The sequence below is a fragment of the Heterodontus francisci genome, chromosome 40 (genome assembly GCF_036365525.1).
Source record: "Heterodontus francisci isolate sHetFra1 chromosome 40, sHetFra1.hap1, whole genome shotgun sequence".
In the NCBI taxonomy this organism is placed as follows: Eukaryota; Metazoa; Chordata; class Chondrichthyes; order Heterodontiformes; family Heterodontidae; genus Heterodontus; species Heterodontus francisci.
The window spans coordinates 317,501-337,692 of NC_090410.1; the positions used below are offsets into that span (position 1 = coordinate 317,501).

General features: G+C 48.2%; 1 protein-coding gene across 5 annotated transcripts in view; it reads right to left on the reverse strand.

Annotated features, from left to right (window-relative positions):
• The window catches only part of LOC137353194 (estrogen-related receptor gamma-like), a 78,074-nt gene that overhangs the window by 25,569 nt on the left and 32,313 nt on the right, over window positions 1–20,192 (reverse strand). For 2 of the 5 annotated variants that reach the window (XM_068019246.1, XM_068019241.1), the window contains 2 exons: window positions 14,168–14,278; window positions 12,097–12,258 (listed from right to left, as the gene is read on the reverse strand). In XM_068019246.1, the coding sequence (XP_067875347.1) occupies window positions 12,097–12,258; window positions 14,168–14,278 (273 nt within the window). Of the gene's footprint in view, window positions 1–12,096; window positions 12,259–12,346; window positions 12,356–12,919; window positions 12,936–13,575; window positions 13,595–14,140; window positions 14,279–20,192 lie in introns of all 5 variants that reach the window. The other 3 variants (XM_068019243.1, XM_068019244.1, XM_068019242.1) reach the window with 3 other exon arrangements.

Consider the following 20,192-nt stretch of genomic DNA (forward strand, 5'->3'; position numbering starts at 1 on the left):
ACACACAAATACACTCACCACACACACACACTCACCACACACACTCACCACACACACTCAACACACACACACACACACACACACACACTCACACTCATCACACACACACTCACCACACACACTCACCACACACACTCACCACACACACTCACCACACACACTCACCACACACACTTACCACACACACTTACCACACACACTTACCACACACACTCACACACACACTCACACACACACACTCACACACACACACTCACACACACACACTCACAACTCACACATTCACACACACACTCACAACTCACACATTCACACACACATTCTCACACACACATTCACCACACACACTCAACACTCACACTCACACTCACACTCACCACACACACACTCACACACACTCACACACACTCACACACACACACACACACACTCCCACACACACTCCCACACACACTCCCACACACACTCCCACACACACTCCCACACACACTCCCACACACACACACTCACACACTCACACACACTCACACACACATTCACCACACACATTCACCACACACATTCACCACACACACTCACCACACACACTCACCACACACATTCACCACACACACACTCACCACACACACTCACCACACACACTCACCACACACACTCACCACACACACTCACCACACACACTCACACCCACACTCACACACACATTCACCACACACACACTCACACCCACACTCACCACACACACTCACACCCACACTCACCACACACACTCACCCCACACGCACACTCACACACACCACACACACTTACCACACACACTTACCACACACACTCACACACACACTCACACACACACACTCACACACACACACTCACACACACACACTCACAACTCACACATTCACACACACACTCACAACTCACACATTCACACACACATTCTCACACACACATTCTCACACACACATTCACCACACACACTCAACACTCACACTCACACTCACACTCACCACACACACACTCACACACACTCACACACACTCACACACACACACACACACACTCCCACACACACTCCCACACACACTCCCACACACACTCCCACACACACTCCCACACACACTCCCACACACACACACTCACACACTCACACACACTCACACACACATTCACCACACACATTCACCACACACATTCACCACACACACTCACCACACACACTCACCACACACATTCACCACACACACACTCACCACACACACTCACCACACACACTCACCACACACACTCACCACACACACTCACACCCACACTCACACACACATTCACCACACACACACTCACACCCACACTCACCACACACACTCACACCCACACTCACCACACACACTCACCCCACACGCACACTCACACACACCACACACGCACTCACCACACACACACAAACACACTCACCTCACGCACACTCACGCACACTCACACACACTCACCACACACACTCACCACACACACTCACCACACACACTCACACCCTCACTCACACCCTCACTCACCAGACACACACAGACGCGCACACAGATGCACACACACTCACCAGACACACACAGACGCACACACAGACGCACACACACTCACCACACACACTCACCACACACACTCACCACACACACTCACCACACACACTCACCACACACACTCACACATATCACTCACACTCACCACACACACACACTCACCACACACTCACCACATACACTCACCACACACACACTCACATGCACTCACACTCACCACACACACACACACTCACCACACACACTCACACCCTCACTCACCAGACACACACAGAAGCACACACTCACACTCACCACTCTCACCACACACACTCACACTCACCACACTCACCACACACACTCACCACACACACTCACCACACTCACCACACACACACTCACCACACTCACCACACTCACACACACACGCACCACACACACACTCACACACTTTCACAAATGCACACACACACACACACACACACTCACCCCACACTCACATTCACACACACACACACACACACACACACGTACACACACACACTCCCTCATACACACTCACCATACACACACACTAACCACTCACCACACACACTAACCACTCACCACACACACATGCACACACACACACACACACTCACCACACATGCACTTACCACACTCACACTCACTCTCTCTCATTCACCACACAAACTCTCACACACATACTCTCACTCATGCACACACACACTCTCATAAACACTCACACTCACACACACACACTCACACACTTTCACAAATGCACACACTCACCACACACACACGCGCACACTCTTTCACATACACACTCTCACACACTCACACACACACAGTGCCGCACACACTCACACATACAAATACACACAGTGTCACACACACTCATCACACACTCACAAACACACATTCACACACACACTCATCACACACATTCACATTCACACGCACATTTACACACACACACACACTCAAACACACTCACCACACAAACTCACACTCACTCACAATCACACTCTCACATACACACTCACCCACACACACTCACACTCACTCGCGCATTCACATGCACACACATGCACTCACACACACTTACGCACTCACATACACACACTGACACTCACTGTCACACACACACACTTTCACACACACTCACTATACGCGCACACTCATAAACACTCACCACTCACACACACACTCTCACAAATGCACACGCTCACGCACACTCTCACAAATGCACACATTCACACACACATACACCACACACTCTCACAAGCACACACCACACACACACTCGCTACACACACTCACACATGCAGTGTCACACATACACAAGCACACTCTCTCACACATAGTGTCGGACACACTCACACATACATACACAGTGTCACACACACTTACACACACACACACACACAGTGTCACGCACACTTACGCACACTCATACACACATTTACACACACAATCACCACACACACACACACACACACACACACTCACACACACTCACGCACTCACGCACTCACGCACTCACACGCACACTCACACACGCACTCAAACTCACACTCACGCACACTCACACACGCACTCAAACGCACCCTCACGCACACTCACACACACACTCAAACACACACTCACGCACACTCACACACGCACTCACACTCACCTCACACACTCACCACACACACTCACACCCTCACTCACCAGACACACACTCACCACACACACTCACCACACACACTCACCACACTCACTCACCACACTCACTCACCACACACACACCACACACATTCACCACACACACACACACACTCACACACACACACACACTCACACACACGCACACCCACGCACCACACACCCACGCACCACACTCCCACGCACCACACTCCCACGCACCACACTCCCACACACCACACTCCCACGCACCACACTCCCACGCACCACACTCCCACGCACCACACACCCACGCACCACACACCCACGCACCACACACCCACGCACCACACACCCACGCACCACACACCCACGCACCACACACCCACGCACCACACACCCACGCACCACACACCCACTCACCACACACACACTCACCACACACACACTCACCACACACACTCACCACACACACTCACACTCACACTCACACTCACACTCACACTCACACTCACACTCACACGCACACTCACACTCACACTCACACGCACACCCACGCACCACACACCCACGCACCACACACCCACGCACCACACACCCACGCACCACACACCCACGCACCACACACACGCACCACACACACGCACCACACACACGCACCACACACACGCACCACACACACTCACCACACACACACACTACACACACACACATCACACACACACTCACCACACACACACACTCACCACACACACACACTCACACACACACACACATACTCACACACACACATACTCACACACACACATACTCACACACACACACTCTCACACACACACACACACACTCACCCACACATCTCACACACACACACTCACCACACACACACTCACCACACACACACTCACCACACACACACGCACCACACACACACGCACCACACACACACGCACCACACACACACGCACCACACACACACGCACCACACACACACGCACCACACACACACCACACACACACTCACACTTACACTCACACTCACCACACACACACACCACACACTCACCACACACACTCACACCCTCACTCATCACACACACACTGACGCACACACTCACACACGTACACACACACGTACACACACACGCGCACACACACGCGCACACACACACGCACACACACACACCACACACACTCACCACACACACCACACACACTCACACTCACCATACACACACACTCACCATACACACACACACACTCATCACACACACCCACACGCACATACCACACGCACATACCACACGCACATACCACACGCACATACCACACACACTCACCACACACACTCACCACACACACTCACCACACACACTCACCACACACTCACCACACGCACTCACTCATACACACTTACCACACGCACACACTCACTCACCACACACACACATACTCTCTCACACACACACACATACTCCCTCACACACACACACACACTAACCACTCACCACACACACTAACCATTCACCACACACACTAACCATTCACCACACACACATGCACACACACACCCTCATACACACTCACCACACACACACACACACACACATTCACATTCACACACACACACACATTCACATTCACACACACACATTCACACACACACATTCACACACACACTCACCACACATGCACTCACCACACTCACACTCACTCTCTCTCATTCACCACACAAACTCTCACACACATACTCACACTCATGCACACACACACTCTCATAAACACTCACACTCACACACACACTCACACACTTTCACAAATGCACACACTCACCACACACACACGCACACTCTTTCACATACACACTCTCACACACTCACAGTGCCGCACACACTCACACATACAAATACACACAGTGTCACACACACTTACACACACTCACAAACACACATTCACACACACACTCATCACACACATTCACATTCACACACACATTTACACACACACACTCACTCAAACACACTCACCACACACAAACTCACACTCACTCACAATCACACCCTCACATACACACTCACACACACACACTCACACTCACTCACGCGCATTCACGTGCACACACATGCACTCACACACACTTACGCACTCACACACACACACAGACACTCACTGTCACACACACACTCACTATACGCGCACACTCATAAACACTCACCACTCACACACACACTCTCACAAATGCACACGCTCACGCACACTCTCACAAATGCACACATTCACACACACATACACCACACACTCTCACAAGCACACACCACACACACACTCGCTACACACACTCACACATGCAGTGTCACACATACACAAGCACACTCTCTCACACATAGTGTTGGACACACTCACACATACATACACAGTGTCACACACACTTACACACACACACACAGTGTCACGCACACTTACGCACATTCACACACACACTCACTCTCACACATACACACACACTCACACACACACACACTCACCATACACACACTCACACACACAAATTCTCACACACATACTCACACTCATGCACACACACACACTCTCATAAACACTCACAACACACACACTCACACACTTTCACAAATGCTCACACTCACACATACACAGTGTCACACATACACACGCACACTCTTTCACATACACACTCTCACACACTCTCACACCCACAGTGTCGCACACACTCACACATGCAAATACGCACAGTGTCACACACACTGTCAGACTCACTTACACACAGTCTCACACAAACTCACACAGTGTCACATACACCTTCACACTCACACGCACAGACACCTTCAGACAACGTGATTCCTGGCTGTGCTGAATTAGCCAGACGAAGGTGTCCTTGAGGCTTCTGCAGGCCAGAGTTAGAGTGAGGAAAATCAGCAGGACTTCCTACGACTGATCCAGTGACTCTTGCTGGAAACGAAGGGGCAATCAGTTCAGGTTCCCATCGCACCCCATGCCCAGTTTTATGCCCCAGTTGAAGTCAAAAGTGGGGCAGAGTGTGAAACAGGTGGAAGTAAAAAACCAATAGATTAAAATTACCCCCATGAGTGCATGCAGATTGGGTTGTGATGCCCCCTTGTTTGAACAGCTTGATGATTCACTGTTAGTAGATTATACTCATTAGGAGTATCAGACAGAGTGTTCATACAGTGTGAGTGCTGTATTTTTACTTGAACTAACTGCACTAAGTCGAATCATAGCAAACCCTGGTGGGGGAATGTGATGAGATGTGTTTTTGTGAGATGAAGTATTGGAGAGGCCCAAAGAGAACGTGTTAATCTACAGTCTCTCTGCTGCTCTATCAATTCCTCCTTCAATCTGTATTGATGGTTGCCAGTACGCAAATGAGGAGAGGTAAATTCACACACTTTCAGACACTCGCGCGCGCACACACACACACTCATGAGGAGAGCCACAGATTCATTCCCATCTGTTCTGTGTTAACTATTTCACTCAATGTGATGATAAGATGGGGAAGGAATATCATCTGGGGTTCCTACCGTCAATTATTCCATACCATGCTGGAAAACCAGTAAACATGTGTGTGAGTGTGTGCATGTATGTGAGTGTAAGTCTGTTAGTGTGCAAGTACATGCAAATGTGAATGTGTGACAGTGTATGATGCAAGTGTACAAGTCTGTGTGAGAGCGTGTATGCCAGTGTTTGTGAGAAAGTGTGTGTGCGCAGGCATGTGAATGAGTGTGTAAGTGCATGTGAGTTGGTGAGGGAAAGTGTGCGAGTGAGTGTGAAAGAGTGAGTGTGTCAGTGTGAGTTTGTGTGTGACTGAGCACATTTGCGTGCGTGTTTCTGAGTGGGTGTGAGTGTGTGTGCATGTGTAAATGAGTGTGAGTATGTGAGTCTAAGTGTGTTGGAGTGTGTAAGTGTGAGGGTGTGTGTGAGTGTATGTGTGTGAGTAGGCTATTGTGTCCGAGTGAACCCTAGAGTTCTAAAAGAGATAGCTGCAGATATAGTGGATGTGCTGGCTATGATTTTCCAAAATTCCTTAGATTTGGGAACAGTCCCATCAGATTGGAAGTTGGCAAATGTTACGTTGCTTTCAAGAAAGGAGGGAGAGAGAAAACCGGGAACTACAGGCCAGTTAGCCTAACATCAGTTGTTGGGAAAATGCTGGAATCTATTATTAAGGAAGTCTTAACAATGCACTTAGAAAAGCACAGCATGATTAGAACAAGTCAACATGGTTTTACTAAAGGGAGATCCTGTTTGACAAATTTATTAGTGTTTTGAGGATGTAATTAGTAGGGTAGATAAAGGGAAACCAGTCGATGTAGTATACCTGGATTTCCAAAAGGCATTCAATAAGGTGCCACACAAAAGGTTAATTGGTAAGATAAGGGTTCATGGTGGTGGGGGTAATATATTAGCATGGATAGAGGATTGGTTAACATACAGGAAGCAAAGAGTGGGCATAAATGGGGCATTTTCAAGTGGAGTGCCGCGAGGATCAGTGCTGGGCCCTCAGCTATTTACAATCTATATCAATGACTTAGATAAAGAGACAGAGAGTAATGTATCTAAATTTGCTGATGATACAAAGCTCGGTGGAAAGGTAAGCTGTGAGGAGGACATAGAGCGGCTGCAAAGAGATATAGTAAGATTAAGTGAGTGGGCAACAAGATGGCAGATGGAGTATAATGTGGGCAAGTGTGAAATAATTCACCTTGGTCGTAAGAATAGAAAAGTAGAATATTTTTTAAAAGGTGTGAAACTTGTAAGTGTCGATGTTCAGAGAGACTTGGGTGTGCTTGTACAAGGAACGCAGAAAGTTAACATGCAGGTACAACAAGCAATTAGGAAGACAAATGGCACATTGACCTTTATTGCAAGGGGATTGGAGTACAGGAATAAGGAAATATTGCTACAATTGTACAGGGTTTTGGTGATAGCACACCTGAAATACTGTGTGCAGTTTTGGTCTCCACGTTTAAGAAAGGATATACTCGCATTGGAGGCAGTGCAGTGAAGGTTCATTAGATTGGTCCCTGGGATGAGGGGGTTGTCCTAGGATAAGAGATTAAGTAAATTGGGCCTGTTATCTCTGGAGTTTAGAAGAATGAGAGGTGATCTCATTGAAACACATAAGATTCTGAAGGGGGCTAGATAGGGTAGACGCTGAGAGATTATTTCCACTGGTCAGGGAATCTAAAACATGGGGGCACAGACTCAGGATAAGGGGTCGATCATCTAGGACTGAGATGAGGAGAAATTTCTTCACTCAGAGGGTTGTGAATCTTTGGAATTCTCTACCCCAAGGGTTGTGGATGTCCCATCATTGAATATATTTAAGGCTGGGATAGATAGATTTTGGTCTCTTATAGAATCAAGGGATATGGTGAGCGGGCAGGAAAGTGTTGTTGACTCCAAGATCAGCCAGGATCATTTTGAATGGCGGAGCAGGCTCGCTGGGCCATATGATCTACTCCTGCTTCTATTTCTTGTGTTCTTGAGTATGTGTGTGTGTGAGTGCATGTATGAGTGAATGTGAGTGTGTGTGCTAGAATGTGTGAGTGTGAGGGTGTGTGTGAGTGCATGAGTGAGTATATGTGTGAGTAAGCGAACCAGTGTGTGTGTGAGTGCGTGGTCTGAGTAAGTGTGCGTGTGAGTGTGTGAGTGAGCAAGTGGACTTCCATCAAGGACAGGACTGGGCTTTGCTGTGATGCCCCCATGGTGGAATAATTAACTGACAGTTTGGGTTCTCCAGGACCAGGAGTTGACACCTTCGTGAGAAGAATAAGAGGAACCAAAAACAAATGATGTGCTTCTCCGTGGTGATTGCTGGATCAGATCCCAATGACTCTGTGTAAGGAGCTGCCCTCAGCTCCTTCAGGTTTGGACAATTCATTAATTTCCACTTCGTGGGACACTTTCGGTTTTAATTAGTTCTGTCAGACAAACAAAGAGCAATTTACACTTACCCGTGGCAAACCCTTGGAATTTATTGTGTTCAGAAGCCCAAGCAAAGGTTTTAAGGAAAAACCCACAATCTGGACACCAGGATTGGAAAGGGTAACAGAGAGGAGTGGCTCAATCGGAATGTGACAGCCACCTGTGGATTATCCAAGGATGTGTAGACTGGGGGTGGGAGTGGCTCCTCCATTTGCACATTTTCAACAGAAAGAATTTTGGAAACTGTACCATGTGGGGTGAGGGGTGTGGTGCGGGGAGTGGTGTTTGACGACGGGTTAAGGAGAGGGTGAGGGAAGGTGAGGGCGGGTTGAGGTCGTGAGGAAAAGGGTGAGAGGGAAGGAGCAGTTAGGAGGAGGTGAAGGGGGAATGAGGAGGGGTTGAGGAAAGGGTGAGGAGGGGCTGAGGAAGAGTTGCGGAGGGGCTGAGGAAGGGGTAAGGAGGGGATGAGGAGGGAATGAGGAGAGGTTAGGAGGAAGTGAAATGGGTACGAGGAAGGTTCAGGAGGGAGTGAGAAGGGTTGAGGAGGGTGTTGGGATGGGATGAGGAGTTATTCCCTGAGGGAACATTGGATGGGGATCAGGCTCAGGTGTGATGCTCCTATGGTTGAATTTCCTGCCAACGCTCACTATTTGAGCGATGCTTGTCTGAGGAAAAAACAGTAATCAACACTGTGGAAGCCAAGATAGAGTCAACACTTTCAGGAGCAGCGAGAAATGTTTGCAGAGAAACAGGGAAGAAAAGTTAAATTGAAAATATATCCCTAGAACATGTTGACTGTTAAGGATCTATAGAAACAATTTGTGAAATGCATGGGGCAGAATAGCTACCACTGAGCAGTCAGTTACAGCAGCAATGACCTGAGTCAATGTAAATATCTCACCTTGACATTCAATGGCATTACCATTGCTAAATCCCCCACTGTCAACATCCTAGGGGTTACCATTGACCAGAAACTGAACTGGAGTAGCCATATAAATACCGTGGCTACAAGAGCAGGTCAGAGGCTAGGAATCCTGCGGCGAGTAACTCACCTCCTGACTCCCCAAAGCCTGTCCACCATCTACGAGGCACAAGTCAGGAGTGTGATGGAATACTCTCCACCTGCCTGGATGGGTGCAGCTGCAACAACATTCGAGAAGGTCGACACCATCCAGGACAAAGCAGCCCACTTGCTTGGCACCCCATCTACAAACATTCACTCCCTCCACCACCAACGCACAGTGGCAGCAGTGTGTACCATCTACAAGATGCACTGCAGCAATGCACCAAGGCTCCTTAGACAGCACCTTCCAAACCCGTGACCTCTACCAATTAGAAGGACAAGGGCAGCAAATAAAAGGGAACACCACCACCTGCAAGTTCCCCTCCAAGTCACACACCATCCTGACTTGGAACTATATCGCTGTTCCTTCACTGTCGCTGGGTCAAAATCCTGGAACTCCCTTCCTAACAGCACTGTGGGTGTACCTACCCCACATGGACTGCAGCGGTTCAAGAAGGCAGCTCACCACCGCCTTCTCAAGGGCAAATAGGGATGGGCAATAAATGCTGGCCTGGCCAGCGACACCCACATCCCATGAATGAATTCAAAAAAGCCAGTTTGTACCAGCTCCGATTCCCACTCTGCAACACCCCAAGGGTTTGAACTGATTCCCAACATTTCTTCAATGTTTGTGCAGTGACTGTGGAAAAACCTTCTTCTGATGCTAATACTTTATTGGTGAATTGGGAGGCTAATTGATTACATTTCACAGTCTGGCTCATCACTTTGTTTAATTTCCTCTACAATGTCCCACATACACAAAATTAACACCTGTCACTCCAGAATTGGCCTTTATAGCCACTCCAGGCGCTGCTTCACAAACCACTGACCACCTCCAGGCGCGTATCCATTGTCTCTCGAGATAAGGAGGCCCAAAAGAAAAAAGAATTGTGGCACAGTGACATTAACACAAACTCACTCACACATTAACACACATTCTCACATACATACAAAAACTCACACACACACTCACTCTCACACACACACACTCACTCTCACACTCACACACTCACACTCTCACACACACACTCACTCTCACACACACACACACTCACTCTCACACACACACTCACTCTCACACACACTCACACTCACACACACACTCATGTATTCTCACACACACTCACTCACACACACATACTCACCACACACACATACTCACTCTCACACACACTCACTCATTCTCACACACACTCACTCTCACACACACACTCACTCTCACACACACACACTCACTCTCACACTCACACACTCACACTCTCACACACACACTCACTCTCACACACACACACACTCACTCTCACACACACACTCACTCTCACACACACTCACACTCACACACACACTCATGTATTCTCACACACACTCACTCACACACACATACTCACCACACACACATACTCACTCTCACACACACTCACTCATTCTCACACACACTCACTCTCACACACACACTCACTCTCACACACACACACTCACTCTCACACACACACTCACTCTCACACACACACACACTCACTCTCACACACACACTCACTCTCACACACACTCACACACTCATGTATTCTCACACACACTCACTCACACACACATACTCACCACACACACATACTCACTCTCACACACACTCACTCATTCTCACACACACTCACTCATTCTCACACACACTCACTCTCACACACACACTCACTCTCACACACTCACTCACTCTCTCACACACACTCACTCACCACACACATACTCACCACACACACATACTCACTCTCACACACACTCACTCACACACACACACATGTGTGTGAAAGGTTCATGCCCACCCCAAGGTTTCCATTCAGTGGCTATTGGTACCTGGGACATGCTTGGCCCAGCCAATGATGATGACCAGTTCTCTGTCTGCCAGGTCACAGAGTGTCGTGAGGACTTTGACATCGCTCTCAGGGGCAGTTGGGTCAGGCATGGCAAAGATCTTGTCTGGTTCCACTAATAGGAGGTGGGAAACAATTTTATTCCCTGGAAGAAAGATTAAAATTTTTGAATCATGAGCGGTCTCCGAGTAACTCTGATTGATAGATCATTATTGGCTCAATATCTCAGCAACCAATGAAAGCTTACAGTCTGTGGGATTACCCTCACCGCCCTCTGTCCCTCACCGCCCTCTGTCCCTCACCGCCCTCTGTCCCTCACCGCCCTCTGACCCTCACCGCCCTCTGACCCTCACCGCCCTCTGACCCTCTTCGCCCTCTGACCCTCAACACTCTCTGACCCTCAACACTCTTTGACACTCAGCATCCTCTATTTTTCACTACACTCTGAACCTCACCTCCCTGAGACCTTCACCTCTCTCAGACTCTCACTGTCCTCTGAACCTCAGTGCCCTCAGACCCTCCCCGCCCTCTGACCCTCACCTCCCTCAGACCCTCCCCGCTCTCTCAACCTTACCTTCCTCAGACTCTCACCATTCTCTGAACTTCACCTCCCTCAGACCCTCAGTGCTTTCAGACCCTCACTGCCCTCTGAACCTCACCTCCCTCAGACCCTCACTGCCCTCTGATCTTCACCATTCTCTGAACCTCAACTCCCTCACCCCCTCATTGCCCTCTGACCCTCAACACTCTCTGACACTCAGCTTCCTCTATTTTTCACTACACTCTGAACCTCACCTCCCTGAGACCTTCACCTCTCTCAGACTCTCACTGTCCTCAGACCCTCACCGCCGCCTGAACCTCACCTCCCTCAGACCCTCACCTCCCTGCCCTCTGACCCTCACCGCCATCTGACCTTCACCTCCCTCAGACCCTCCCCGCCCTTTGACCCTCACCACCCTCTCAACTTTACCTCCCTCAGACCCTCAGTGCCTTCAGACCCTCACTGCCCTCTGAACCTCACCTCCCTCAGACCCTCACTGTCCTCTGACCTTCACCACCCTCTAACCCTTACTGCCCTCTGACCCACACCATTCTCTGAACCTCAACTCCCGCACACCCTCATTGCCCTCAGACCCTCACCATCCTTCGCCCTTCACTGCCCTCAGACCCTCACAGAATTCAGACCCTTCATAGCTCCCATCTCCCTCCAACATACCTGACCTCCCGTCTCCCCCAACCTCCCATCTCTCCCTGACTGACTTGCCCAAATGTGTTAATTCAGTTGACTTCATGAAATCTCTTTGATCAGAGAATTGTTGGAGCAGTTGCTTCTTTCAAGGGAAAATTGAATGAATATTTGAGGCAGAGGAAGCTACAGGGTTATGAGGAGAGAACAGTGCAGTGGCATTAGCTTTGGAATGCTCCAATAAAGAGCCAGCACAGAGATGATGAGCCGAAAAGCCTCCTTCTTCAGTGTAAGCCTTTATGGGTCTGTACTTTTCAAAGAATGTTATTTACTTTATTTTATTTAGAGATACAGCACTGAAACAGGCCCTTCGGCCCACTGAGTCTGTGCCGACCAAGAACCACCCATTTTGTACTAACCCTACAGTAATCCCATATTCCCTACCACCTACCTACACTAGGGGCAATTTACAATGGCCAATTTAACTATTACCTGCAAGTCTTTGGCTGTGGGAGGAAACCGGAGCACCCGGCGAAAACCCACGCGGTCACAGGGAGAACTTGCAAACTCCGCACAGGCAGTACCCAGAATTGAACCTGGGTCGCTGGAGCTGTGCGGCTGCGGTGCTAACCACTGCGCCACCCCAATGTTCAGCAGAAAACCTTATAATTCAAGCCATGACTTCACGTCCACTCCACCCAGTTCTGAACTTGTTAAAAGAGGGGGAACCTGAGGTCAAGAGCAGTGCTATTGCCCTTGCACAGTGCCGATAGGGAACAGTTTCACCAATCACATGGCACAGTTTAATCGTTTGTCCGACACCAGGGGTGACAGTAATGGCTGAGCAATTCAGAGCCTTGGAATGTACCTGATTTTTTGGTGGGTTGGCAATACTGAGAGTTCAGGTACCCGATGCTGCCCTCCTCAAACCGTCGCTTGTACTTCTGTCGCCCGCCCCTCACACGATCCAGACGCACACCTGTGGGGCAAAAAAGCAACTGTCAGGGCAGCCAATACATGCACAGCACGATCTCACCAACAGTAAAATGAGTCAATGACCAGTTCATTGATTTTGCTGATGTTGGTAATGGAAGGAATTTTGACCCAGACGCTGACAGGACATGCCTCATCTGCTTTTTGTAGGGTCATTGGTCATTTTTTATTCAATGAATAGCTAGATAGGATGTTAATTTAACACTTCACCCCTCATTATAACACAGATATATCCCACACCCCTCACTGTAACACACTTATATACCCAACATTCCTCACTGTAACACACTGATATACCCCACACCCCTCACTGTAATACTCTGATATACAGGAGGAGGCAGTGGTGTAGTGGTAATGTCACTGGACTAGTAATCTAGAGCCCAGGCTAATGCTCTGGGGACATGGGTTCCCAGATGGTGAAATTTGAATTAAATTAAAACTAGTTTAATGATGCCCATGAAACCATTGTTGATTGTTATAAAAACCCATCTGGTTCACTAATGACCTTTACCAAATCTACTGTGACTCCATGTGACTGCAGACCCACAGGTGGTTGACTGTTAAAAAATGGTCCAGCAAACCACTCAGTTCAAGGGCAGTTAGGGATGGGCAATAAATGCCCACATCCCACAAATGAATAAAAAAAATCCCACAACCCTCACTGCAATATATTCCACACCCCTGGTAGTCGCACAGATATACTCTACACCTCTCTCTCACTGCAGTTACTGTCACTTTCTCTTTCTCCTTTATCAATGACTGATTATTATAGATGCACCTGAGAAAGTAAAGCTTCAGTTATACGGAGCCTTGATCAGACCCTAACTGGAGGAACTGTGTTCAGTTCTGCGTCCCGCATCTCAGGAAAGATATATTGGCCTTGGAGAGAGTGCTGCACAGATTCATCAGAATGATATCAGAGCTTAAAGGGTTAAATTATGAGGTCCGATTACATAAACTTGGTTTGTATTCCCTTGAGTTTAAAGGTTAAGGACTGACCTGATCAAGGCGTTCAAAATGAAAAAAGAATTTGATAGGGTTGATAAGGAGAAACTATTCCCATCTCTGGGGGGGGGGGGTCCATGGCAAAGGGATATGAGCTTAAAGTTAGAAGCTGAAATCAGGAAGCACTTTTACATACAAAGGGTAAGGGAAATCTGGAATTCTCTCCCTCAAAGGCTGTGAATGCTGGGGGACAATTGAATTCCCTTTCATTGGGTAATGGTATCAAAACATAGAGCACAGGCTGCAAAACTGAGTTGAGGTACAGAGCAGGCATGATCTTATTGAATGGTGGAGCAGGATCAAGGGGATGAGTGGCCTCCTCCTGTTCCTGTGCTGTGGCGTAAGAGTCTTAGTTCAGTCGTAAGCACAGTCTGGGCAAAGGGTAGGACAAATTCCTTTGATTGGCTTTGATTAAGCATTTAAAGAGCAGCTATGAAGTGGAAGGTGGCAGTCTTCATGTTCAGAAAGAAATCACGACTAATTCCATTAACCCAGCAATCGAATATCGATCAATGATCTCCTGGGTTTCAGAGCAGCGTCACAGCCCTTGTCAGGGCCAAGCAACACACCAGATCGATCCTAGAATGAGGATGCTCCACTCGACATTGAGGGACTTACTTGGGAAAAGTGTCAGTATTTTGCAGACATGCTGAAGATGCAGAATATTGACATCTTCACTCTCCCAGAAACCCATGTCTCCAATGACCAGCAGGCCAGCCATGACGTAGCCATAGATACAACCTTATGACTAGCCATTACCACTCGAAATATGGCTTGGCCATGTCTGTGAACAACACCATCACTGGTTTCAATGTCTCCTCAACTGAAGAAGAAGCCACCTATAACACCACTATCCAGATAGGGGAGCTGAACATGATAAATGTGTACAAAGCCCCTAACCTGAAATGGTCGAAGCCAGTGCTCCCCAAATACACCAATCCCAGCCACCACACTACCTGGGGCTATGAAGCAACAGTGAAGAACTCATGGACTGGATGTCTGTGGAATATATGGAACTGGTCTTCAATCCAAACAGCGAGAAACTTCACACTCTGCTTGTTGGCAATTCGACTACAACCTAGACCTCACCGTCATTTCCAAAGATCAAAGAGGTCACATACGTCATGCATCCCATTAGATATTCCCCAACAGGCAACATCGGCCCATCATCACTCACACTGGTATTGAATTCCCTGTCATTCAGTGAAAACAAATCCCATGGTGTTAACTGACCAAAGTCAACTGGGATTACTATGGAGGCTGTGGTCATCTGAATCACTCTGAAACTGGAAAGTCATCATCCGAATCACCCTGACATTGGAATGTCATCATCCAAGTCCTGCTCTGGCAGTACAACCAGTCGGACAGCCCAGAGATTGTAAAGGCCTGAATAGAGTCTCTAGACTCAGCCAGATGCCAGCTGTGGGTTGAATGTGTTGATGGTCAGGACTTCACACACTAGTCACATGCTTGGGCCCTATTTACAACCTCTTGGAGCCACTAATCCGATGGAATATCTGACCTCAAAAGTCTGACCCAACTCCATAGCCTCCAAACTGGTGCTCAACAAAGCATCAAGAGAGAAAGCCATCGTCAACTGCACCAGAACATGACTTCTGTCCCTTTACAAGACCCCACTGCCATTAGCACAGATGAAGCAGAGGAAGTTTTAGCTGCAATGAAGAATAGCTTGCAGAGATGTTATCCTCCAGGATTTCTTCATTAACTATGCTACAAGAGGGTCCAATAAGAACAAAGAACAAAGAACAGTACAGCACAGGAACAGGCCATTCGGCCCTCCAAGCCTGCACCGATCTTGATGCCTGTCTAAACTAAAACCTTCTGCACTTCCGGGGTCCGTATCCCTCTATTCCCATCCTATTCATGTATTTGTCAAGATGTCTCTTAAACGTCGCTATCGTACCTGCTTTCACCACCTCCCCCGGCAGCAAGTTCCAGGCACTCACCACCCTCTGTGTAAAGAACTTGCCTCGCACATCCCCTCTAAACTTTGCCCCTCGCACCTTAAACCTATGTCCCCTAGTAACTGACTCTTCCACCCTGGGAAAAAGCTTCTGACTATCTACTCTGTCCATGCCGCTCATAACTTTGTAAACCTCTATCATGTCGCCCCTCCACCTCCGTCGTTCCAGTGAAAACAATCCGAGTTTATCCAACCTCTCCTCATAGCTAAGGCCCTCCAGACCAAGCAACATCCTGGTAAATCTCTTCTGTACCCTCTCCAAAGCCTCCACGTCCTTCTGGTAGTGTGGCGACCAGAATTGCACGCAATATTCTAAGTGTGTCCTAACTAAGGTTCTGTACAGCTGCAGCATGACTTGCCAATTTTTATACTCTATGCCCCGACCAATGAAGGCAAGCATGCCATATGCCTTCTTGACTACCTTATCCACCTGCGTTGCCACTTTCAGTGACCTGTGGACCTGTACGCCCAGATCTCTCTGCCTGTCAATACTCCTAAGGGTTTTGCCATTTACTTCCCACCTGCATTAGACCTTCCAAAATGCATTACCTCACATTTGTCCGGATTAAACTCCATCTGCCATTTCTCCGCCCAAGTCTCCAACCGATCTATATCCTGCTGTATCCTCTGACAATCCTCATCACTGTCCGCAACTCCACCAACCTTTGTGTCGTCCGCAAGCTTACTAATCAGGCCAGCTACATTTTCCTCCAAATCATTTATATATACTACAAACAGCAAAGGTCCCAGCACTGATCCCTGCAGAACACCATTAGTCACATCCCACCATTCAGAAAAGCACCCTTGCACTGCTACCCTCTGTCTTCTATAACAGAGCCAGTTCTGTATCCATCTTGCCAGCTCACCTCTGATCCCGTGTGACTTTACCTTTTGTATCAGTCTGCCATGAGGGACCTTGTCAAAGGCTTTACTGAAGTCCATATAGACAACATCCACCGCCCTTCCCTCATCAATCACCTTCGTCACTTCCTCAAAAAACTCAGTCAAGTTAGTGAGACACGACCTCTCCTTCAATCAATGGTCCAATGGCCGGTAAAACTGTACATCAATACTATGGAATCCAGTTGGTTCCCAAAAGCACAGTGGAAGGAGATGATCATCAACATACGCAAAGCAGGCAAGGTGACTGATGTCCCTGGAAGTTACTGGCTGATATCATTCCTGGAATGTATCATCCTCTGGAGAATCAGCGGTTTTGTTGAGGTACTGAACCCTGAAGAACAAGTGGGACTGCAGCCTAATTGCAGTTGTTGTGACCGACCTTCGGCTCTTGCAACACACAGAGACCAGATTTCAGAAGAAATCCAAGACTGGCGCAGCCTTTGTACACCTGTCATCGACCTAAGATACAATCTGAATTAAAGGACTGATACTGAAGCTCGCAACAATCATCCCCTGCCTCAAATCACACCACCCACTATGGGCTATGTTGATCACGTCAGCTTGTCCCCGTTCCTCAACAACAGACTGCCATAAGGCTCAGTACTCAACACCGACACTCTTCAATGTCTACATGAGCGACATGCCGCCAATGAAGTCACGCAAACTTACATTTTTTTTAAAAAGAGATACAGCACTAAAACAGGCCCTTCGACCACCGAGTCTGTGCTGACCATCAACCACCCATTTATACTAATCCTATATTAATCCCATGTTCCTACCACATCCCCACCTTCCCTTAATTCCCCTACCAGGGACAATTTACCTCTCAACCTGCAAGTCTTTGGCTGTGGGAGGAAACCGGAGCACCCGGAGAAAACCCACGCAGACACAGGGAGAACTTGCAAACTCCACACAGGCAGTACCCGGAATCGAACCCGGGTCGCTGGAGCTGTGAGGCTGCGGTGCTAACCACTGCGCCACTGTGCCGCCCACATATGCGGATGACCTTGCTCTGGCAGTGCAAGCAGCCACCTTCTTGACCATTAAGTCCATCTTGAACAGGGACCTAAACACCATGGAGGAATATTTCTTGAAATGAAGTGGAATCCAAACTCACACAAAACAAGTCACTGCATTCCATCTTGATCACAGAAACACTAAGCACACCCTGAAAATAACCTTCCATGGCAACACTGTTCAACGGGACCCCATTCCAACCAATCTAGAGTGAAGTTGAATTGCACACTAGCCTTCCATGACCACCTGAAGAAGGTAGTCACCATGACAAAGACAACAGTCAACCAGGTCGAGAAACTGGCAAACACAAGCTGAGGAGCATTAGCATTGGTGCTTTGGACATCAGCGATGGCCCTTGTGTACTCGGTAGCAGAGTACTATGCACCAGTATGAACCAGAAGTAACCACTCTCAACTACACTGCAACTACACACTGCAATGTGGTGTATCACTAGAATCATCATCAACCCCAACACCCTAGCTGCCCGAACATTAAACTGTGACTTTCTCTGCTGTGTGGCTTCAATTGTCTAATCCTCTGGGAATAGGTTCCATTTAAGGGCAAGTTAGTGAAACCCTTTGAGCTATTGAGGAACTCAAGTCATGTCACCAGAAATGGGGTGACATGCTTTTGGTGTGAACTCTGTATAATACATTCAAAATCTTTGCCGGAAAGTACAATTCCAAGCATGTGTGTAAAATGGGGGGATCAGATCTGATGGCTAGTTACATCAGAAAGGTAAGGAGTCAGGGCACTGATCACTGCTGCACTGGGGAAATCTCAGCCCCAAATGGGTTTGAGAGCATTTGCAGGTTCTGATGATCCAACTACAGCACAGAGCTGCCAGAGCCCACTAGTAACATGTGTCCCATAAAAGCCTGGGAATGTTTGATGGAGACAGTGTAGAGGGAGCTTTACTCTATATCTAACCCTGTATTTTTTTTTGTTTTTTTCTCTTTTTCTTTTTTTAAAGGTGGCCTTTATACCCCAG